Source organism: Myotis myotis, unplaced genomic scaffold (assembly GCF_014108235.1).
Source record: "Myotis myotis isolate mMyoMyo1 unplaced genomic scaffold, mMyoMyo1.p scaffold_m19_p_1, whole genome shotgun sequence".
Classification (NCBI taxonomy): domain Eukaryota; kingdom Metazoa; phylum Chordata; class Mammalia; order Chiroptera; family Vespertilionidae; genus Myotis; species Myotis myotis.
Genome location: NW_023416313.1, coordinates 172,129,899 through 172,154,544, shown reverse-complemented (window position 1 = coordinate 172,154,544; position 24,646 = coordinate 172,129,899). Strand labels below are relative to the sequence as shown.

The following is a 24,646-nucleotide window of genomic DNA, read 5'->3' as shown; positions in this document are numbered from 1 at the left end:
AACTTCTCCTTTTGTCACACTGAACACTTATAAACATGTTACGATATCTAATTGTTTATGTCTTCCAGGCAGCAGGAAATATGGAACAAGGCCTTTATAAACAGGTCACAGAACACAGAACTTACAATGAAAGCAGTAATACTTATTGAGCTCTCACTATATACTGGGCAGTCTTCTTAGCAAGTTAAATGTATTATTCATATAATCTCTACAATAAGGAAGGGACTTTTTGAAATGAATAAAAGTACTTTTAATAATGCATGAGATAATTAAATCATAATGGGGTTTGAAAATCCATGCAACTAAATAACAATGGGTATAGAATTAACTGAAAACACATTCATGGATATTTATAGCCTTCTACTCTGCCTAAGAAAGGGTAACAGTAATGGGTTCAATATCAAATTTATAAATTAGAATAAAAAAGCAGAATATACTTAAATCATTTAAAGTTTAAAAAAAGCAACAATAAATGAAAGAAGTGATTTTTAAAATTGTGAAATTAAATCTGTTTTAAATTACTTTGTGAGGAATAATAGACATCTCCTAAAGAAAAAAACACACAAAACACAAGCAACTCTTATAAGTGTAAGAGGACTGAAATGACATTTACATCACAATTAACATATAAGAGAAAATTAAAAACTACTATAAACTTTTAGATTTGAAGACACATTTGAAATAATAAATTTAGACAAATTCCTAGAAAAACATCACTTTTAAAATTGGCCCAGGATATCAGTTAAATTTGAATATTTCTGGGGAAAGTTTTTTTTAATAGAATTTTTTATATTTCAATTAAAATTGCCGTACAATATTATATTTGTTTTAGATGTATACCCCAGTAAGTAGACATTATGTAACTTACTAAGTGATTATTCTAATAAATCTTGTACTCATTTGACACCATACATAGTTATTAGAATATCATTGACTATATTCTCTATGCTTTACTTTATATCCTCATAACTGTTCTGTAACTACCAATTTATACTTCTTAATTTATACCCTTCACCTTTTCTACCCATTCCCCCAACGTCCCTCCCATCTGGTCCCTCCCATTCTCTGTTCTGAGTCTGTTTCTATTCTGCTTGTTCATCTATTTTGCTTTTAGATTCAGTTGTTGATAGGTATGTATTTATTGCCATTTTATTGTTCATATTTTCTCCTCTTCCTCCTCCTCCTCCTCCTCCTCCTTCTAAAAGACCCTTTAACATTTCATGTAGTACTGGTTTGGTGGTGATGAACTCCTTTAAATGTTTCTGGTCTGGGAAGCTCTTTATATGCCAGGGGTGGGACTGTTATCACATTTTATAGGTGAGGAAACTGAGGCACCGAGAGATTAGATAATGTGATCAAGTTCCATGGTTGTTAGTGGCAAAGCTGCAGAGTCCATGTTCTCAGCCATCATGACATATATTGGTGATTAAGAGAGAAAATCTGTGAGGAAATTATCCACATTGCAACAAAGGTATATTAAGAGTTAAAAGCATGAGTGAACGGTAAGAAACAAGGTGTCATTCCCGAAGTATGGCACAGGAGGCGAAGAATCTGCCTCCCTCCACCCCCCTCCGTTTAACAAAAAATCACCAGCATGATTTAAATAATGAAATCCCTATCTGGACACATCACTCCAAAAGAGCAGACACCAAGACAGAGGTGAAAAATTAAAAACCAGCGCTACAAAGCCTTGAGCTACCTTTAAGCTTGACCTCTGCCTTATCCTTAACAATGAATGTAGCACATTCTTTAAGAGCTGAGACCCAAGAGCTACGCCTTTCTTAACTTCTGTCTTCAGTTTCTTCATCCATAAGATGGAGATGTAATAGTAGCTTCTTCATAGTGCTGTTATGGGGCGTAGTCGCATTAACCCATTAAAATGTGGGGAGCAGTGCCTCTCACAGCCTGGAAATATTAATACCTATTAAAGAGTGAATGAGACAGACTCCAAGGAGGAATGGGGGAAGCAGGGAAAATCCCTGACCTGACAGGCAGGCAACAAGTAGCAGGCAGCAGCTACATTGTAGGTGACAGGTAGGTCTTCATGGGAACTTAATATGCAAAGGACTATCCCTGAAACACCTTTGCCTGAGCGTTACTGCCACCATCGGTAGCTGCTTCTTCAGATATAAAAATCAGAAGTCTGTGTTATTACGCGATTAGAGAAAACGCATGAATGCTATCATACCAGCGGTTCTCAACCTGTGGGTCGCGAACAATGAAAATGCATCCTGCCTATCGGATATTTACATTACGATTCATAACAGTAGCAAAATCACAGTTAGGAAGTACCAACAAAAATAATTTTATGGTTGGGGGTGACCACAGCATGAGGAACTGTATTAAAGGGTCGCGGCATCAGGAAGGTTGAGAACCACTGCCCTAGAGGAAACATCCCTAGTCATGCTTTCCCTGAAAAGGGGTCTTGGCACAAGGTAGAATACAGTGAATTGTGAAGCTTCCTGAGAGAGAAATTTGCCGTTGTGTTGAATTGATTTAAACCAGAAGCCTCTCTTCTCTGGGCTTTCAGAATGACATTCCAAACAAGTTAGAAATGAAACTTCGCCGGGCAACTGTCCTCGAGGACTCTTACAGGCGGATTATGGGTGTCAAGAGAGCGGACTTCCTCAAGGCTCGACTCTGGATTGAGTTTGACGGCGAAAAAGGATTAGATTACGGAGGAGTCGCCAGAGAGTGGTTCTTCCTGATCTCGAAGGAAATGTTTAACCCTTATTACGGGTTGTTTGAATATTCTGCTACGTAAGCACCTTTACAGTGACCGTATACAGACAGAGACATCACTGTCCTAAAAGTGCCAGAGGTGTATGGTGCAAGGAACCTGTGTGGTTCACTGTGCCACACAGAAGGAAGAGGAGCACTAATGTTGTTTCAAAAATAACCTTTTAAATTGTGGCAAAATACACTTAACATAAAATTTACCATTTTAACCATTTTAAAGTGAGTGTACAGTTCATGGCATTAAGTACTCTCACATCGTTGTGCGAGCATCAGCACCATCCATCTCTAGAACTTTGCCATCATCCCAAACTGAAACTCCATACCCATTCAACGCTAACCCTCCCAGGCCCTGGCAGCCTCCACTTTACTACGTTCTGTCTCTGCGAATGTGTCACCTGTAGGCACCGCGTATATGTGGAATCATACAGCATTGGCTTTTTGTGACTGACTTAATTCATTAGCATAATGTCCTCAAAGTTCATCTGTATTGTAGAATGTGTCAGAATGTCCTTCCTTTTGAAGGCTAAATAATATCCCATTATGCTATATAGAGGCCCAGTGAACGAAATTTGTGCATGGGAAAGGTCGCTAGCAGCTGCTGGCTGCCAGCCAGGGCCTTCCTTCATTCCGCGCCACCCCCTGCTGGTCCCAGAGGGGACACTTTGCATATTAGGCTTTTATATATATAGATACCACATTTTGTTTCTCCATTTATCTTTCAATGAACATTTGGGTTATTGCTCCCTTTTGACAGAAATTACCGTTTTGAAAACCATTAAATCCAGAGGTTTAATATGGTTCTAAAAGAGGTAAACAACTCTAAAAAGAGAGTGATAATTTATAATTATCGGTCATATTTAAATTTTTATGTGAAATACAGAGAGGAGCATTTAAATGTGGTTGTCTTTGCAGGGATAATTATACCCTGCAGATAAATCCAAATTCTGGATTGTGTAATGAAGATCACCTCTCCTACTTCAAGTTTATTGGCCGGGTAGCTGGAATGGCAGTTTATCATGGCAAACTGTTGGATGGTTCGTATTCAGCTTAAAACTTTCTTATGTGTAATTATAATTATTATATTATAATGTAATTATAATGTGATGATCTGATTTCTTTCACTTGGTAATCATTTTAAAAATATTTGCTTTCTTGCAAGGTTTTTTCATCCGCCCATTTTACAAGATGATGCTACACAAACCAATAACACTTCATGATATGGAATCAGTGGTATGTCATTTTCACTTACAATATATAGAGAGAATAATTTAACAGGCAACTGAATATTTTAAAGAGTTAGCTTTTAAAGATGAAGAAATTAATAGATTATAATGTTCCAAAATATAAATGAACATTTCTCCCAATGTTTTATTATGAAAAACTTCTAACATATAATAAGATAAAAAGATTTTACAGTGGACATGTGTGTAGCCACTACCCTGATTCCACTACTGGCTTTTTGTCTCTACTTACTTATCACATACCTATTCACCCCTCTATCCATCAATCCATTTTGTTTTTCTGATACATTTCAAAGAAAGTTGCAGATATCAGTAAACTTCTCCTTAAATACTTCAATATGCTGAACAACATTTTAATGTATTTCTCGCATCAACATTTGAATTGTGATCATTTATCATGAATGGCATATGTTTTCAAAATATCATTTCAAAGGCAAGACCTTGAGATTAGGCCTCTACAAAGAAACAGAAACGTAAGGATTAAATCCCTCACTATGGCCCATGCTGAGTAGCCTCAAACACTGTGTGCACATGGGTTCCAAGACCTCTTCCTCGGCACCACGTTCACTTTCTGTCCCCTTTCTGTGACACAATATCAGTGTGAACAGTAAAATTCTTTACAAATCATGAGGTTGTACAGTTACTTGAGTTGGTTAATTGAGGTTCTGTATTTGAGGTTATTCTTTAGCTTGGGCCAGGTATAAATAACAGCCCCCTCACTGCTACTTAAACAGTACACACACAGTCTCACAGGCCACGTGAGAAAGGTGCTATATGCTCCTGGGTAGCCATGGAAGTTATGATTCATCTGAAGGCTGCTTTATTGACCTTTAACTGGGTAATAAAATTTTTACCTCCACTGCTTCCACACAGAGATAAAGTTCTAAACTTTTAAGCAGGCCCCACTCTATTGATGTATATATTTTTTACTCTCACACGTACTAGTCATCCATCTTTACCTATATAAATAAGAGGGTAATTTGCTAAGTGTCCGTCCGGGTAATGACACCACGTAGCACCACCTGGCTTCCTCTCCCTAGCGACTAGACCAGGGGTGGGCAAACTTTTTTACTCGAGGGCCACAATGGGTTCTTAAACTGGACCGGAGGGCCGGAACAAAAGCATGGATGGAGTGTTTGTGTGAACTAATATAAATTCAAAGTAAACATCATTACATAAAAGGGTACGGTCTTTTTTTTTTTTTAGTTTTATTCATTTCAAACGGGCAGGATCCGGCCCGCGGGCCGTAGTTTGCCCACGGCTGGACTAGACTCTGTGCAGTTTCTTCAGCCCAGGAACACGACTTGCTTTATAGCCAGGTGGAAACGTTTTACACTTTAACCAAATGTCTATGAAGCGTTTTCCCATGCCTCATCTCATTTGATCCTCACAGAAGTTCTGGAGTAGGTAGATAGGAAACTTGGTGGAATCCTATTTTCTTTCCATTTGCTGGAAAATGGAGATTTAGAAAGCTTAGAAACTTGACCCGACTGAAAAGAAAGAAATGGTGGACCTTGAAAATGACTTCAGGTTTTCTCACTGCACAGAATATAGTCAAACACTGTTGCAATTAAATATTTTACCCTTTGTTCTCCCTGTGTGATCTACAATAATAATCTGCTTCATGTTGATATTTACTGCAATGCTGCTGACAATTACCTGAAAGAGAAGTTGGGGTGCTTCACTTGGCTGGAAAAAGCTTAGCTAAACCAGAAAGCAGGTCTAATTAAGCAAGTTTATTCTATATCTATAAAAGGCTAAGTTGACTCGCGCATGCACGATACATAAAAAGCTCTCACTGGCGCCAGTTGCATGCGTTTCGATCTGTCATTGTCAGTTGTGAATATGGTTGACACTTCTATTATAGAGAAAGGGTGAATAGTGGGATATTAAAATATTTCTTCTAATTAATTTCCTTTCAATGTATATGAATTCGTGCACCGGGCCATTAGTCTATAATACATGTGAATGTATGGAAAAGGTGTCCAATGACTTTTTCACCTTTGGTCCCATTATTCCTTCAGACTCTCAGTATACTTCCTTTGTAGGTGCAAGTGTCTTCTTTTTATATGTATACAGATGTTAAATATGTAATTTTCCCCATCTAGGATAGTGAATATTACAATTCACTAAGATGGATTCTTGAAAATGATCCAACAGAACTGGACCTCAGGTTTGTCATAGATGAAGAACTTTTTGGACAGGTTTGTAAACTTTGATGAATTAAAATGGTACATGAATTAATGATACAAATGTTATAACAAGTTTAAACATTAAATAATGTATATATTCAAAACATTTCTGTGCTCTACTTTTAAATTTATTTTCCAGTAACAAAAGCTGTCTCTCAGCAAGAATTTCTGCTTTCTTTGACATTTGACTCATTCCATATTTGTTTTAGTAAAACTAATATTTTAAGTTTTCTTAGTTTTGAATGGATTTAATTTAAAACACCAGGTTTCTGGTATAACTATAATATGTATATATTTTTTTTCACTAAACTAACATATGAGGGTGTCATGCTTTATTTTAGACACATCAGCACGAGTTGAAAGTTGGTGGATCAGAAATAGTTGTCACCAATAAGAACAAAAAGGAATATATTTAGTAAGTATTTTGTTAGTAAGTGCTTTGCCATACTTAGTAAATACTTTGCTGGAAATAATTTTGTACTTCTTTCCAGGAAGACTCTTTGTCGTTCTCTCTCTTTCCCAGTAGCTTGCTAGAGTCACAATGTCGCTTTCTCTCTCTTTAACAATGCTGTATCGCCCACTCAGATTCAGGGTTTGCCTTGGGCTTAGCTAGTCTTTATTTTTTGTTTGTTTCTACAAAGGATAAATATACCATGAATTTTTTTCTTGATTTGTGTGAAAAAGACAGACTTTTTTGTTTCTTTTAGCCTTGTAATACAGTGGCGATTTGTGAATCGAATCCAGAAGCAAATGGCTGCTTTTAAAGAGGTACGCATCTTCTTTTGTTTGCTCTTCTGTAATTGCAAAGTATAATCCATAAACTGTAAATATTGGGGCTTCTCCTAGCCAAGAAAAATTAGCATGTGACTTCCCAATTTAATTAGATTTTTATATTAACAAAATACTCAGTCATTCAAGAGGTCCATGCAATAAACCTTGACAGTCCCCCTTCCCATTGCCCTTACCATCCCCAGTCCCACACCTTTCACCTTCAGTGAGCTTAGTGAACAAAGGAAGGAGAGTGCTGTAAGAATAGTGGGATATGCCATTTGTTTCTTTTCCTGAATGGGATCACTATACCTGTTGGTTTGTGACTTGCTTTCAGATCAGATATTTATTGGAGATCTTACCATGTCAAGAGATATAGCTGTCATTTTTCATGGCTACATTTTATTCATAATATTAATTCTTAAGTTATTTAAACTTCCCCCAACTGGTAGGCATTTGGGCTATTATCAGGGCATTCATTTCTTAAGCTAACTTAAAATTTCCTGTTAAATATTTTTTATATACTTTTTCATTTATTCAATATTGAGCACTGGTGCTTCATCAGGCAAAAAGACATAAGCCGTACTATCAGGGAGCAGAGAATCTAAAACTTGAAATGGACAGACACGAGCCTGAAGTGCTAGGGAAGCCCGGAAGAGAGGGAGAGACCAGAGTGGGGGGAGTGGAGGCAGGGCAGGGAAGGACTAGAGGGATTGGCCAGACACAGAAAGGAGGGAAATGCAGTTCTGAGAGAGCAGCAATTGAGACTGACTATACACGCATTAGACAGCAGACAAGCAATTCCAATCCTGGAAAAGAGGATGCAAAAGGTAAAACTAAACCTGGAGAGCTGGCCAAAAGCCAGATTGTGAAGGGCCTGTTAGTTTTCTCTGAAGTCCAGTGAGAGGAAGGGAAGTGGTATTAAGATGCAATGTACACTTTAGTCAGACCATTCTGGGAATGATATGCAGTGAATTAGAAGAGGAGAGGTCTGGTTGGGAAAGAGCTATAGAATCCGGGTGAAGAATGGTTTAGGAACCAAGAAAGTGGTGCTATGGGTGCATCTGAATGGTCTTTAGGAGGGGAGATCCACAGCATAGGGTGACTAAAGGATGGATAGTTGGGGTGGCAGTATGGATTTGGGAATCAGCTGTGAATGTGTAGTGGAGCTGTGGACCAGATCAGATGGAAAATTCAAAAGAACAGGAAGGCGAAAGAGGCTGGCCACATGTGGAAACCTGGGAACACCAACTTTTAAAGGATGGACAGTGAGAAAAGGAGAGTTCAAAGGAATTAGCAAAGGCAGACAGAGACATAAGAACAAAACCATCAACAGCAAAGTTTTAAGAACAAAGATGTTTTCAATAATGTACTGCAGAGAAGTCAAATAAGACATGGAATTAGACAGTGCTCACTAGATGTAGCCGCACAGTTGCTTTGACTTTTTCCCAGGACAGCTTCGGGGAAGCAGTGGCATAGAGGTCAGATTGCAATGGGTTGAGGGAAAGACAGGAGGTGAGCAAGTAGATCTGATAACATGTAACACTCTCAAGAACTTGGCTGTGAAGAGAAGAAAGGGGTGTTTGCTCTTTGGTTTTATTTTTAACGTAGATATGGCTAGAGTGCACTTAAATGCATGAAGAGTAAGCTGGTAAGAGAAGGAGGTTTAGGGCGGTGACCTTGAGGAAGCAGGTGAAGCACAGAGAGGGAGTGGTACCTCCCTCCACCGCAGTGGGAAGGAGGCCGTGGTGGATGTTGGTGCTGGTTGTACATGGGTAGGTGGAAGGTTGAGTGAATTCCATCCTGCATAATTGCCTCTATGGCTCTCTCAAATAGAAATTATCTCCTGTAAAGAAGAGGTGACATTGAGGAGGGGGGCTTGAGGAGTACAGGGAAGCTTTAAAATTGGCACTTCGAGGAATCTCTAAGAGAACAGACTAGGGACACATAGCTTCTTGCCAATATTGAAATCCCGGTTGAGTTGAGAATTGGGTTATTGTCAGGGCACTCATTTCTTAAACTAACTTAAAATCTTCTGTTAAATATTTATCACATAATTTTTCATTTATTCAATATTGAACACTGACGATGTGTCTTGTGCTGTGTCAGGCAAAAAAGCATAGCTGTCAGGAAGCAGAGTATCTAAAACGTGAAATAGACAGACACGAGCACGAATGTGTAATGGTAGGAACTGTGTGGATGTGGGGTTGCTCCAGAAGCACCCAGGAGCTGAAGTAGAGGGTTGCCCATTGACCCTGCTTACCAGGTTTTTAAATCCATTCTTTCTTCTAGGGATTTTTTGAACTAATACCACAGGATCTCATCAAAATTTTCGATGAAAATGAGCTCGAGGTAAGAAACATTTTTACGTTAAAATGAAACTTTGGTGCTCGTTATTTTTCTCATCAACAGTTTGACATTTCTGATTATGTAGCTTCTTATGTGTGGGTTGGGAGATGTCGATGTGAACGACTGGAGAGAACACACCAAGTACAAAAATGGCTACAGCGTCAATCATCAAGTCATCCAGTGGTTTTGGAAGGTAATCGAGAGCTTCTGTTTCCATAAATTACTTTCGATGGATTCGATCATATTTATCTATACTAGCTACTTTCTCATACATAAGACAGAATATAGGCCAGCAAAAGATATCTTTGATTTCGTACTATATACCTCTGCCTTCTGGGTATGGTCCCAACCTCCATCCACATTAGTAGGTACTAGTAAGTAAGTAAAATGTTCAGAATCAAGCAAATGGCAGTGACAGCTAATATAGGCACTTGGTTTCTTATTGAAGAAGGGACTCTTCCAGAGAACCTGTAACAAACTGCAGTGTATTGTCTAGGACTCCTACGTGGCTCCTTTTAATGTGATTTTCAGTCGTATGGAGAAATGTGTATACCATTCAATAAGTATAATTTTTTAAAAACCACAACTCACATCTGAGAAGAAATTTTTGTCACTTTATTAGGTTTACTCTCTTATAAGCCTTGGAAATAAGGTTTTCAAGCTTTGTAAACGACCCATAAACACAAGTTTAACTAAAAGGAACATGCAGATTTACTAAGTGGTCAGTACTGCTCTAACTAAATTCGGACAGTATACTTTTCAGGATAGTTTTGGTGCCTTTTCCCCCAATGATAGTCCTAAATGCTGTTTTTATGTTATTCAGGCTGTTTTAATGATGGATTCAGAAAAAAGAATAAGATTACTTCAGTTCGTCACTGGCACGTCTCGAGTGCCTATGAATGGATTTGCCGAACTATATGGTAAGCGTTTTCCATACAGCATTTAAAAATGGGGCAGTGCCAGTTGTCTTTGTCATGGCTGATTAGTCTTCAAGCCTCTGTCATTCATACAGACGTTTAGCTTAATAAACAAGATTTTGAAATGATTTAATTAGATACACTCAAGTAGGCCAAAATATATGTACACCTTCTAATGAGATAGCAAAGGAGAAAACTGGGACATGAAATGACTTGAGTTACTTTCCCTCCTTGAATTTTAAATTTCTCCTTCCAATACAGAAAGAGCGTTGCCTGTAGTGTGAGTTTAGGGCAAGTTCCACAGAGTGTTAGTAAGTGTGCAACAAACAGCAAAAAGTGTCAGAAGAATACATACGGGGAAATACTGGACTAAACAAAGTTAAACTGGTTCCTTTGGGTCTTCTTCAGAGCCTTTACTGTGGGAAAAAAAAGCAGATTTTCCAAAGGTAGTTGGTCATGGAATCCTTGGGGCAGAGGGGGGGCGGGGCAGGATTTGGAGGGTGCAGAGTCTCGTTCGGCTACTATCCCTCAGCCCTGTGGGATATGGACACTGGGGATAAGAATGCACCTATCTCTTGCTATTCAGAATAACTATTCATTAAGTTTTCTATAAAGTGAAATTCTGTGCTTTTTTTTTTTTTTAAATCCTCACCCGAGGATATTTTTCCATTGATTTTTAGAGAGAGTGGAAGGGGGGGAGGGGAGAGAGAGAGAGAGAAATATCGGTGTCTCACATTGATCGGTTGTCTCCCACAAGCACCCCGGCCAGGGCAGAGGATAGAGCCTGTAACCAAGGTACATGCTCTTGACTGGAATCAAACCCAAGACCCTTTAGTCCACAGGCCAGTGCTCTATCCACTGAGAAAAACTGGCCAGGGCTAAAGTGAAATTCTATAGAGCCTATCAAACTATTTTCTGGTCTATTAACCTCATAGCTCTAGAGGTGTGTTTTGTTATTAAAAAAAAAAAAAGAAGAAGAAGAAGAAGGAGAAGGAGAAGGAGAAAGAAGTACTGTTTCTGATATAGAGCACAGCAATTTGTCTCATATCTTAACATATTGTTTATTGGAATTACATTTATTTGCTTTTAAAGATACCAAGGCTGGCCAGGTAGCTCAGTTGATTAGAATGTCGTCCCAATACACCAAGGTTGTGGGTTCGATCCCCAGTCAGGGCACATGCAAGAGTCAACCAACGAGTGCGTGGATAGGTGGAACAAGAAATCAGTGTTTCTCTCTCTCTCTCTCTCTCTCTCTCTCTCTCTCTCTCTCTCTCTCACTAAATAAAGAAAGAAAGCAAGAAGAACAAGTCATTCAGAGAAAATATTGCCAAGAGTGGAGTCCCACTCAGAGCAACAAAGATTAGACTTGTTCAGGGAAGGGGAAGTCGGGGACTGCTGCCTAGGTGGTTGCTAGGCTGACTTTCCAGGCATATAGAAAGCTCCTGTGACCTGATGGGATTGCTAACCCCCTCTGTCTCCTCCTTGGAAAACCTGATATTGTTAAACTGCATTTATATTTGCTGGCAAAACCTGTCAAGCTGCTGCCACTTTTTTAGAACAAGCATGTCAAACTCACAGCCCACAGGCCGCATGCCTCGTTTATTTGGCCCGTGTTGGCCTTTGAGTTTGCCATGCTTGATCTAGAACAGTGATTGCGAACCTATGACACGCGTGTCAGAGGTGGCACGCGAACTCATTTTTTTGGTTGATTTTTCTTTGTTAAATGGCATTTAAATATATGAAATAAATATCAAAAATATAAGTCTTTGTTTTACTATGGTTGCAAATATCAAAAAATTTCTATATGTGACACGGCACCAGAGTTAAGTTAGGGTTTTTCAGAATGCTGACACGCCGAGCTCAAAAGGTTCGCCATCACTGCTCTAGAATAACCATCCACAGTGAGAAGAAGGAGAGGGAGCTTTGCCGCTAGTCAGTGTGCTCATTCCCTGCCTAATTGGATTTCTTGGCATTTGTCTTCCTGGTGTTTTCACCTGACTCCCTTTCCTGCCTCTCCTGCTCTGCTGTAGCCATTCCCTAGAGAAAATCATGGCAAACACCCTTTTCATCTCTACCTCCACTTCCCTCTTCTCTGCATCCAGGCCTACAGGCATCCACTGATTTCACAAACTTTGGAATTTGGGGAAAATATCCCACACACAGAGCCAAGATGTATTAGAATATAAATTCAAGTTATTTTGTATTTACAGAGGATGATGTTGCTACAAAATATTAATATTACTATGTGATATTATCTAGCCAATGAAAAGTATGTTGAGTGTATATAGATTGACTTAGAAGGAGTCTTCCCAATGGATTGTTCAGGTGAGAGAATCAAGAGGCTGGGAAATAGATAAGACTTCATATTCTGGAAAACAAGTGATGACAAAAGCACTGACGTGTTCACTGTGAACGTAATTGTGATGTGTGAAAAGTAATGCTTTTTGAGAAAACAGGATGGAGAAAAGTATGGAAGGTTACATGTTGGGTTGTCAGCATTGATTCCCTGGGTGGTTGGAGGATGTTCAGGATTAGAGGAGGAAGAAGCTAAGTGAAAACACCAAAGGAAAAAAGAGTTTCTAGAAATATCCATAATAGAAGGAAAATGTAGCATGTGTAACATAATCACATTCTATTTATATGCACATGCACAAAAGATTCATGATGGGATGTTTACTCAGATTTAATAGTGGAATTTGAAGTGATTTTTACATCATATTTTTCTTGATTTAATTTTTGCAGTAAATTTTATAATCAGAAAAATTAAAGCTGTTTCTAGTGGGACACCTAAAAAAAAAAGAAAATGCTCATTTTCTCTGTGTCCCTGTGAAGGAGGCGGTCTACAGAAATGCAGGGTGCCCTGGTCGGTGTGGCTCCATTGGTTGGGCGTCGTCCTGTGCACTGAAAGGTGCCTCTTTGATTCCTGGTCAGGGCACCTGTCTGGTTGCAGGCTCCATCCCTGATAGGGGGTGTGCAGGGTGCAGCCGATTGATGTTCCACTCTCACATCAGTGTTTCCCCTCCTTCTCCCTTCCTCTCTCTCTCAAAATCAATTTAAAAATCTTTTTTAAAAAGAAGAAAAAAAAGAAATGCGGGACTAGGAAACAGCAAAAGCACCTTGGGACATCTCACCCCAGGGGCGGAGTGATTCAGTGGAAAAGGAATCCTCATTCCATGGCTGGGCAATAAAACCTTCAAGCATAGGACAGCCTTCATTTCTTTTGAGTTTTAAAAAACTAGATGAGTTCCCTGTGTGTTTAAGTTCTACAATAGAAAACGTGAGTTGTGAATTGCCTAGGGTTTCCTGTAAAGAGTAAATGAAACCAAAGCAACTCTTCTTCCATATAGGCTCAAATGGACCACAGTCTTTTACAGTTGAACAGTGGGGTACCCCTGAAAAGCTGCCAAGAGCCCATACGTGGTAAGCAGATTCTTACACTCTGAGAGAACAAGTTCTCAGAGAGCAAAGTTCTTTTGGTACAGAAGGCCCCTCTGTGCTATGGAGGAGGAGGGGGGGGGAGGGGCAGGGAAGAGAGGAGGAGGGGGAGGGAAGAGAGAAGGAGGGGGAAGAGGAGACAGTTACACCAACCCAAGGTAGGTTGGAGTTTGAAGTCCGGGTAGCTGCACATTGGAAATGCAACGTCAACTGTTGACCCTGTGTTGCCTCCATCGCATGAATGATGGGTCATGCCAAGAGGGTAGACCATTGCCTTTCGGAGGTTGAAGTGACAGAGGAACCCAGACATTTGGTGGTGGGGGCCGGGGAGAGGACTTTACCAAGAAGTCCTGGGCAGAGTCCGTGCCTAGAGCGCAGTCCTGTATCTTCATTCCCCCACAGTGATGACACGTCTTTTATACTCGCTTTGTCAGTGTCTGCCATAACCAGTTCCTCTCTGTTTTTCAGCTTTAATCGACTGGACTTGCCACCCTATGAATCATTTGAAGAATTATGGGATAAACTTCAGGTGGCAATTGAGAACACTCAGGGTTTTGATGGAGTTGATTAGATTATAAGTAACAATCTAGGGTGTTTTACTGCCACGTTTTTTAAGCAACATCTTGACTTAAAATTTTCCGGGGAACTACTAAAACTTAGCCATTGATTCTTCCCAGATATTGGAGAAAATCACATAAATGCATTAGAAGAAATAGTGTGACGACTTTACCAGTATTTCATCCCCTTTAAAAGAATGTGTTGGATTTACACAGTTGTTTCATTCTATCTTTAGAGTTCACACTCCAGGACCCAAGTCCTTTGTGCCTGAAATAGTGAATGTGTCCTTAACATTTACCTCTTTTCCAGTATTCGCCAGGCAGTCCTTTCTTAAACTACTGAAATGATAACTGTGAAATATTTGTGATAAGTGTCATGTGTGAAGAGTTTGATGCTTTTTGAGAAGGAAAACCCAAATTTGGAAAAGGAGACTTAAATATTGAGTAAACTACACTATATTTAGTGCTGCCTACAGTTATTTATTGCTCTGTAGACCTATCTAACGCACCTTACTGCCCAGATTTTTGGAACAACCTTGGAAAGTGTGTTACTATATTTTTAGTCAACTGACTCACTGGCAATAACAACAACAAAAATTGTTTACTTCTTCATTTTAAAAGTATTTGGTTTTTGTTCATATGTGGTTTTGCTCAACAAAGTGGTGTATAAGACGTGAAGCAAATTCAGATTTGCAGAGGGTGGAAAGTATTAACGCCGTCCTCTTGCCTCCATATCCTTATGGTTCATCGGAGTAGTCATCACTCTCATGTTGTAGTTTAGTTCAAAGAATTCCTTCTTCCCACAGTAAGCTAAAGCTCCACAAAGCAGTATTTCTAAGTATGTCTCGAAGAGCTAAGTTCAATGTATAGTACTTGCCTTTACTAGACATTCTTTACACTTGCACAATTATGTAGTAACTCTATGTTTACAGGGTTTATTATGTTTACACATTAAGCTAATTCCTGTAGTTGCCTTTTTATATTTTTAGTATGTCACTTTAGTCATAAAACCAAATAATTTGTTAAAAAGTAACCAAAGAATAGCTATAATGCATAATTTGTATTAAATTTATTACCACATTTCTTATGCTTTTTAAAAACCATACTGTTTACTTTGAAAGTGATGATGTTTTACTATAACTCCCAAACTCTTTAGCAAAATGTTACAGATAGAATCCTAGTTGAATCAAATTCAAGTACCTGAAAACCACCTCCATCCAACAAACATGTATGAAATGTCTGCTGTGCACATAGTACTGTGCGAGGCCCTGGGTGAGAGTCGTCAGCTCCCAAGAAATCTAGCTCAGCCCTCATCCACAAGGAACTTACAGCGTGTGAAAGCATTTTTAAACCATCAGTGTAGCGGTGCGCAGAACAAGGCGAAAGGTGCCTGCCACGTAGTACGCCAAGACTGTGTTTCTATCGGAATGATTCTATAGAAAACGCTCTTGCGAAAAGTTAAACCTGTTTCTCAATATGGTATCTTGGGGATTTAGGAATCATTGTAAATATCATATAAGTGTTATGAATCCTCTTAAATACATATATGTACATATCCTCTGAGAGTTGTAAGAGGTGCTTCTGGCTATTGGTTTAAGTTGGTTGGTATAATAAGATGGTTACCTGCTGGCCCCTGGTAGAGATCTCGCACGTGACAGTAGCAAAACCACTTTCCAAACAGCTCAGCTTCGGGGAAGGAACTCACAGATCACCGCACTCTGTTTCATCTCCACTTGAGCTAACCAGCGTTCAGGCAAGATCGGCAGGCAGGTGTAGTCCGTAATTTTATCACTCACCTGCTGTTTAAACTGAAGCAACTTATTCAACCTCTCTGGGCTCCCTGTTTCGTCAAATGGGAATCATCATGCCCACCCTCAGCGCCACGTCAGATGGCTGTTTCGGAGAGGTGTCTTGTAAAGTATTCTACAAGCAGAAGATGCTTTGTGTCGGCCGTCAGATTTTGTCAAATCAGGCGTGGACACTAACTATACTCCCAAAGAAGGATCTCTTTATTTAAAAATAAACGGACTGCTAAAAGACAAGGAAGTAGGAACATCTCTGATACCGAATACATACACACATACATGCATACATATGTTTAACAATGCATGGGTCTTACCATCAGAATCCATTGTCTCCACGTCAGCAACGTAATTAACATGGGCCAGTAAATTTTGGAATGTTCTCATTATGTAGAACTGAATGTGAAAACTAGTTTTGTTCAAACAGAATTTTACCACCTGCGTGCTTAAATGTCACTTCTGTAAAATACCATAGCCGATATCAGAGCTTGAGAAAATATAAAGCTCGCTGTTCAACTGATGTTCATTTGGATGATCCTGTAATAAGACCAGGGTGTTAATAAGACCAGACTTACCCCATCAGCCCCCAGCCACAGGCCATCATCCCCCTGTCTCCCAGCGGTGGGCTGACAGTCTGGGAGGAACCTGTATCCGGCAGCACAGACAGAACAGCATCTCTCATGCATCCTATGGCTGGAGAGTAGGTGGGGTCATTTTCTTAAAGCATATTTTTCTAGAAATGATAAGCACACAATTTTAGCCTATATTTTCTCTGTAATCAAATTTTAACATCGACATAAAATTGTATTACAAATGCATTTCCTCCTAACTGAAATTTAAATGCTATTTGTTTTCATTCTTTATTTATAATACTAAAATTATTCCGTATAATTATTAAGTTAAACACAATTTGTCTGATTCTAAGCCATTTGACCTTGTTTTTAAAAATCCAATATGGTAAATCTATATATATATCAAGATTAGTGTATCAACATTTATTGAATACTTTAAAGTATAAAATCATTTTTTAAAGATCTTGATGCCTCAAATAAAGTTCTATTCTCATTAAAAAAAAAAAAAAAACAAAACAAAACTGTGATTCCTTTTAAATAGAAATGCCTCCAAGCCAGTGTTCTGGGTGACGTCTCCTGGCCTAGTTCTTTGCAGCAACACAGATGGGACGATTCTCAAGACAATTCTGCGTTTATATCTGATGAACTAACATCGTTACATATTATACACTATTACCCATAGGTAGTCTCCACTTTACCAGCAGGTCATGTTCCAGAAGTCTGATTGTCAGTGAGATAGCCAGAAGACAAAATAATAAAGTTACAAATGGACTGGATTTCAGGCACTGCCTGCCGGTCATTAAAAAGGCCAGCCTTCAGCCTAACCGTTGTCGACAACATTGGTTCTATGAGAAAAGGAGCTCTGAGAGTTAATTCAGAACGGAGGATCTTTGCCTCCTTCATCTTGGGCACCTGGAAGTTTCCCAGCTAGAAAGGAATCCGCTCCCCTCCCTGCGCCAGCCTTTGGTTTCTGCTAAAATCCAGAGATTCCTTGGGACTCAGGCCACCGCCTTCTCTGCTTCCCCCCCTCTCCTCGGGTGCTAACCAGCTCTAGCATTGGCTAGCCCACACCATGCATCACCTAAAAACAAAGGGCTTCCGTAGCTTTTCGTTTTTGAAAGTTAAAGAGGATCACTACATTAGCACCCCATGCTGCTAGTCTCTTCTCTTGCACTCGATTCCATGTGGTCCCTCCAGGCCCCGCCAGTGTTTCCTTTCAGGGCAACAAATCTGATCAGGTTACTCTACAGTCAAAACACCTCTGGGAGCCCCTCAGAGCCAGAAACAAAGCAGCCCAAACCTGCTGGCATGAAATGCAGTCTGTCCTCTACATGAGTTCCACCTTCTATCATCCTCACTCAGGCACTGGTGCTCCACCCTCTCCAGCCCCTCTCCAGCCCCTAATCATCTCAGAGTGTCCGGTGCCTGCTTTCATCCCTCACTTGAGAAATCACTCCTTTTGGGCCAGTGGAAAGGGGCCGTTTGATACTTACTTGCATGAATGGCATTTCAATGGTATTGCAATTCTTTTTTTTACATAATTGACTCCCACACCCTTTTGGGTAGCTTGAGAACAAAGACTACTTTGTATACATCTTTTTAATATGTTCATTTACCAACACATAAATATTTGATAAAATTGACGATCTGATGAGTACTGTTTGTGTATACAGTCCATTCAATGCACATGCTCTGAGCACCAGTGTCCCCAGCACTGTCCAACATGCAGGAAGTTCCGTGTTTAGGGGGACATTGGGGTGTAAATAAATACACACAGAGAGAGAGAGAGGGGAGGGGCGGGGGGGCGGCACTTGATTAAGATCCTGCTGAGAGCCCGGGTCTGCAGTAAACATTTAAGTGTATCCCATTTAATCTTCATGAAAACTCAGCGAGGCAGGTTTTATAGGCTCAAGAAGGGCAAGTAATTCACCTGAGGCAACACAGCTTGCACACTCAGTGGGTGATGAACTACGACAACCACAAAACTATGGCACCCTACAAACAAATGACCAAGGTGTACTAGTATTTGTTTTCTATTGCTGCATAACAAATTCCGCACTATAAATTTAGCAGCTAAAATCAACACCCACTTTTTTTTTTTATTGATTTCAGAGAGGAAAGGAGAGGGGGAGAGAGAGAGAAACATCAACGAGAGAGAATAATTGGCTCACTGCCACCAGCATGCCCCCTACTGAGGACCGAGCCTGCAATCCCGGTGTGTGCCCCATCAGGAAATGACCTGTGATCTCCTGGTTCAGAGGTTGATGCTCAACCACTGAGCCATGCTGGCAGAGCACAGCACCCATTTTTTAATCTCACAGGTCAGTAGCTTAGAGTCTACGTGGGCTCAGCTGGGTTCTTTGCTATGGTCTCACTCGGCCAAAGTCAAGTTGTCAACCAGTTGGGCTCTTATCTGCTTCCATGATACCTTCAGGTTGTTGCCAGAACCCAAATCCTTGTGGCTTAGGTCCCCATTTTTTGGCTGGCTGTCAGCTGGAGCCACTCTAAACTTCTAGATGCCACATACATTCGTCATCACTTGGCTCCCTCTATCATTCAATCCTTATGCTCAGGGTCTCCCCTGGGTCCCCTCCTGTGTAACCTTCTGCCACCAGGTAGAGAGGGTTCTCTAGTTTTCAAGACTCACTTAAATAGATTAGGCCCGCCCCGATAATCTCCCCTTTCGAAGGTCCACTGTGCCATAGGCGTGACAAGCAGGGAAGTGAGGTCTTAGCACATTCACAGGTTGCATGGATTGGGGACTTAGAACCCTTGGGGACAATTCCTAGAAATGTTACTTCCCACATAATGTAAGCATAGCAACAGATTATGGAGATTCGGTTTGAAAAGCACTTAAATATATCTAATTTTAGAGCGCCCAGTTCAGTTTTTCATTCTCAGCCAATGAAAGGCAAGATAAACTGATGCTAATATCAGCCAGTAGGATTCAACCACAGCTCTGTAGATTCACACGTCACTGTCCTCAGATGAGCCGCTGGTTTGTGTTTTTCTCAGCAGCATCAAGGTTGAATTGGCCTGAAATTAGATTCAACTCATCCTTAGGAGAGTCCTTATTATTTAACAGAAATGAAAGGCCACAGCTGCTCTTTTTATTTATTTAAAGGGTTGGTATTCTTTCCAATGAAATCATGTTCTGGATAATGACATGGGTGCAAATCAAAATAGAACCAAGAAGGGAAGAAAGCCGTTTACAGCCCGCAGTGGCTGGTCATTTGCCATCCTTCAATCTCCAGGAAGGAAGGTGAGCAAATGCCCTGGTCCCTAGAAGGCCCTGGGCAATCAGGCAAGTCTGGAGCAGAGTTTTCTCTTTGGAAAGCTAATCAGAGATTAAAGCCATAACTGTAGGTTCATGAACATACTCGGTTCATCATTTAGATTCTCATTTAATTTCTCTTATGAAAAATAGTCAATTATTAGCAAGGCAAATGCCATGCCTTCCTGAGAGTTTTCTGTAACATATATTTTATAAATGAGAAACGCAAGCATATTCTCTCAAATTAATATGAAGTAATGAGCACAGTGATCTAAGGGTAACTTCAGTTCAAACAAACCCCATTTTCAGTGATGCTGGAGTTGAAAACTAGGATCCAAATGAATGACTTCGTTAAACTCTGTCATTGGGCATTAGACCAAGTGCAGCATAAAGATTCTTCCAGATTTATCCAGCCAGTATGGTTCAGCGGTTGAGCTTCGACCCAGGAACCAAGAGGTGGGTGGTTCGATTCCAGGTCAGGGCACATGCCCGGGTCGCGGGCATGCAGGAGGCAGCAGATCAAATCAATGATGTTCCTCTCTCATCGATGTTTCTATTTCTCTCCCTTCCTCTCTTTCTAAAAATCAATAAAAACATTATATATATAAAGATTCTTCCAGACTTGATGCTGGTGACATATCTTATGGTCATCCAAAAATCCAGCGGGGTGACCAAGTTCTCAGTGATAAATGAGTAGTTGCCAACTGGGTTTCCTTTTTCCGTACTGCTGTTTGTTGGAATGGTGTATTGCTTGTGCATATATATATTGATGGTGGGCTTTAAGCTATGATGAATTCTGTCATGTTTTATCCTTGTCTTCAAAAGAAGTGTGAGAAGGGGAGAAAGAAAGCTCTATAAACTCAGTCACTACCAGGATTCAATATCTGTGGTTGCCCCAGAGACTCAGTTTACATACTTGTCCCATTGGCATCTGGGGACAATGTAGATAATAATTTGGGGTTATCGTCAATATCTCTAATAAATAATTTAAGCATTGCCAGGGCAGGAAAGACGAAACATGTAGCACATCCTGCAAACCTTTGGAAGGTGTATGAGGACATTTTTAAGGCCTCATCCTGAGCTGAGCCTGTCCAATAGAAATATAATGTAGGTGACATCTGTAATTTTAGGTTTGCTAGAAGCACATCTTTAAAAGGAAGAGCTAAGTAAATTTACTGATAAGAATATATTTTAACACAACATATTTAAAGTGTTACCATTTCAGCACGTGATCAATATAAGGTTGTTAATGAGGTGTTTTTCATTTGGTACTAGGTCTCCAAATGCATTACATGTATTTGTATTTTATGCATACAGCATATCTCAACTCAGAATTGGCCACATTTCAAATAGGCACATACGGCTGCTGCCATATTGGACAATGGGAATCATGGCTGCAGGTCATGCTTCGACACAGCAAAAGGGAACTGAGAAGCAGCTAGACGCGGCTCTCTGGGTGATGTGCTAAATTAGCTTGCTTCCTCCAGGCAACTCCAGAGACTTGGAAGAAGTTCCTCCCGGAGCGCCAACTATGGAAAGCTGAACCACATCCTAGACCAGCGGTTCTCAACCTGTGGGTCGCGACCCCTTTGGCGGTTGAACGACCCTTTCACAGAGGTCGCCTAAGACCATCCTGCATATCAGATATTTACATTATGATTCATAACAGTAGCAACATTACAGTTATGAAGTAGCAACGAAAATAATTTTATGTTTGGGTCACAACGTGAGGAACTGTATTTAAAGGGCTAGAAGATTGAGAACCACTATCCTAGACCGTTGTTCTGTGGCAATTCCAAATTTTACATTTAGGAGCTTAGGGATGGTGGTCTGGTTGAGAGGGGAGCTGTGTTTACACTGTAAGCACACTGTTTCCGCTTAGATTGTATGTTTCCTAAGGATGGCTTGGGAGAGATCTGATGCAGATGGTGGAGAGGGAAGCTAAATCCCCAAGTCACCCCTGAGGCCTGCTCCCCAGTGCTGAGGTTGTCCCCAGCAGTGATATTGAGGGAGTCCCATTCTGAAAGTCATGGAAGCTGGGGCAGAAGCCAACATATGGGAATTGTTGGCATTATCGCCCTCTGTGAAGCGCTAGATCTAGGACCTTGGTAGATCATCACCAGAACAGGCTAGGGGGCCAGGGAATGGGGTGGTTTATCAGAAAGAAACAGCCAGAAATGGGAGAGCGACAGTGAGGCTGGACAACCCCGAGGGTAAGGCCACTGCAGAGGAAGGAACTCTGTGGGGTCGCAGGGGGTCACCTGGGAGAGAACCTCTTTGACACTGGGGGGAAGGCAGACTGTGGGAGAGACATCTGTTTGTTTTCTCTGGTGCAAAGAGAATAACAAAATGCGATCAGGAGGCTAATAGAGTGCAGATGGAGAACCTCTGGCTGAGAGCTCAGTCCAGCGAAAGGCTTTGAACTGGAACCAGCCTCTCATTTTCAGCAGTGCGTGTGGCCCACGAAGAAGAAAGAGTGAAATACAACAAGAGACTCCTCAGGGATAATTATGAGTTACCCCCGGCGGGTGGAAACCCAGTGGTGACATGGGGCTGGAGAAACTGTAAGGGTTTGATCATGAAAGGCCTTACATTCGATGCGAAGGAATCTGGTCAGTGGGAGCAATTCACAAGTCACAAACCAAAGAATGTGTGATGTGGTATGAACTTGGGAGAGCTCCTGGTGCCTGTTTAGGGTGGCAAGACGGGGGGCAGGTGCTAGTTGCAGCGCATTCCAGTGACACAGGTGAGATGGTCTCATCTGAACGCAGGTAGAGACACTGGTGTGGAAAGAGGCGGGGAGGTTGAACTGGCCCCGGTTGTTGGTAGAGAGGGGCGAGGAGGGAGAAGGCAGGCGTCTAGGCTGCACCCACTGTGACGTCCAGATGGGAGCAGCTGGCCGGGTGCCGGTGCTGCCGCTGGAGCTGAAACAGGGGGGCTATTGACTTTGCAGGTGTGACCTCCAAGGGGCGGCATCTGTGGCAGTTAAGGGTCTAAAGGGGGTAGAGATCTGGAGATTATCACAAAGAGCTGTGAGGCCACATTGCCTGTGCAGCCAACCAAGAGGGCTGCTCTGAATCACCAACATCATTTCTGATGAGTTAATTTTATGATACTTCGTATTTAATTGAATACGTGGTTTGGGGGAAGATTAGAAACAGTATACTTGTGTTTTTTCTAGCCAAAACCAAGCTTTTAGTCCCCCCCCCCACCTCTTTTTTAGGTATCCCAGGACCTGTAATTATTATTTTTCAACAGATAGACTCTTTTAAAAAAATTTTATTTGTTAACCTTCACCCGAGGATATGTTTTTCATTGATTCTAGAGCTAGAAAGGGAGAGGGAGAAAGAGAGAGAAACATTGATCGGTTGCATCCTGTACTTGCCCTCACCGGGGATTGAAGCCACAACCTGGGGATCGTGCTGCCTGGAATCCAGCCCATGACCCTTCAGTGCCCAGGACGACACTCTAACCAACGGAACCACTCCAGCCAGGGCAGGACCTGTGATTATTACCAACAAGTTTCTCTACTGGGTGCTCGCTGCTCCTCCATATGTGGGCACACACCTGAGCCAGATGCCTGTGGGTGACCTGGGCTCCCACCCCCACTTCACCTGGGCCAGGCCTCATTTCACTTTGCTCCATCCCATCTCAGACCCTGCCTGTGGCCCCCACCCTCCACCCCTCTGAAAATTTGGCCCCCTCCTCTGCACTTTAGCATCCAGGTGCCAGCAGGCTGGGAGCCCTGGGCACTCCAGCCCCACGTGTGGGTCACTTCATGGATGGGAAACAGCTGCTGCTGCTGCACGAGGGAGCGGGTGGGCGGGGACACGGAAACAGGACAGGAGGCCAACGAGGGAGAAGCGTCCGGGACCCTGGGGAATCCTGGGGAAGAGAAGGTAGAGACTGGGGGTGAGTTAGGGAGCGGGGAGCAGGCTGCACCGCAGGGATGAGACCAAGGCCATGTGTCACAAGCAGCTACTGGAGGAAGCCTGGCAGCTCCAGGACAGAGAGCAGGTAAGGGGCCAAGCCCAGGGGGGTGAAGAAGCCCCTCCTCTCTACCTTTGTACCCAATGACCCCGATGCCCCAAGTGACTAAACTTAGGTCCCTCTCGGGGCTGGCCTCCCAGCAGGAGTGGTGAGATTCCAGGGCAACTGGGTATATGCCTCTCTCCCCACACACACCTTTTTGCTGATGACTGAACTTATCTTAAAAGCAAATAGGACCTTTCACGTCCACACGTTAAAGGCTGAAGTTATAATACAAAGGGAAGAAGTTTCCTGACCCAGAATGTGTTCACAGTAAAGTGCCGGTGACTGAGGGGGGAGTCCCAGCCCTGAGAGAGGCGAAGGGGACGCCTCCCCGCTGGAAAGGGCCCTGGAATGGAGGCTGAGGGCCTGGAGGACGGAATTCCCAGCCTCGCCCTTGTCTCCTGGGCCGGGTTCGCGGAGACCAGCCTCAGCGCCGGAGGCCTGGCGAGCAGAGCTCCTGGTGTGGGCAGGGGTGGTCCTGGGCAGGGTCCCTGCTTGCGCATCTCGTCTGTGAGGTCACTGGACTGTGGTGTGGAAGCGATTCACCGTCTCCACCCGGCAAAGACTTCCCAGTGCTGAGTTCCCGGAGGGGCTTGCTGTTCGTGGTCATGGGCTCAGGGAACAGATACGCTTACGTGCGAAGGGACAGATGGAACGGGAGGCTTTCTTCCCTGTGTCGATTCCCTGCTTACACCTAACGGACGCCCCTCCCTGATCTACAGCATCTTTTCCAGAGTGACAGCACCTCTCCCTTTGGCTCAACTCCTC

The 24,646-nt window shown here is 41.9% G+C and overlaps 1 protein-coding gene across 6 annotated transcripts in view; it reads left to right on the top strand.

The window, feature by feature from the left end:
* Positions 1-17,071, top strand: part of NEDD4 (NEDD4 E3 ubiquitin protein ligase) — a 119,062-nt gene extending 101,991 nt beyond the window's left edge. For 4 of the 6 annotated variants that reach the window (XM_036302249.1, XM_036302275.1, XM_036302259.1 and 1 more), the window contains 11 exons: positions 2,531-2,760; positions 3,652-3,773; positions 3,899-3,969; positions 6,089-6,184; positions 6,514-6,587; positions 6,880-6,940; positions 9,233-9,292; positions 9,375-9,482; positions 10,113-10,209; positions 13,554-13,626; positions 14,110-17,066. In XM_036302249.1, coding sequence (XP_036158142.1) covers positions 2,531-2,760; positions 3,652-3,773; positions 3,899-3,969; positions 6,089-6,184; positions 6,514-6,587; positions 6,880-6,940; positions 9,233-9,292; positions 9,375-9,482; positions 10,113-10,209; positions 13,554-13,626; positions 14,110-14,212 — 1,095 coding nt within the window. In that variant the 3' untranslated portion in view covers positions 14,213-17,066. Of the gene's footprint in view, positions 1-2,530; positions 2,761-3,651; positions 3,774-3,898; positions 3,970-6,088; positions 6,185-6,513; positions 6,588-6,879; positions 6,941-9,232; positions 9,293-9,374; positions 9,483-10,112; positions 10,210-13,553; positions 13,627-14,109 lie in introns of all 6 variants that reach the window. The other 2 variants (XM_036302240.1, XM_036302231.1) reach the window with 2 other exon arrangements.
* Positions 17,072-24,646: the final 7,575 nt, after the last annotated feature.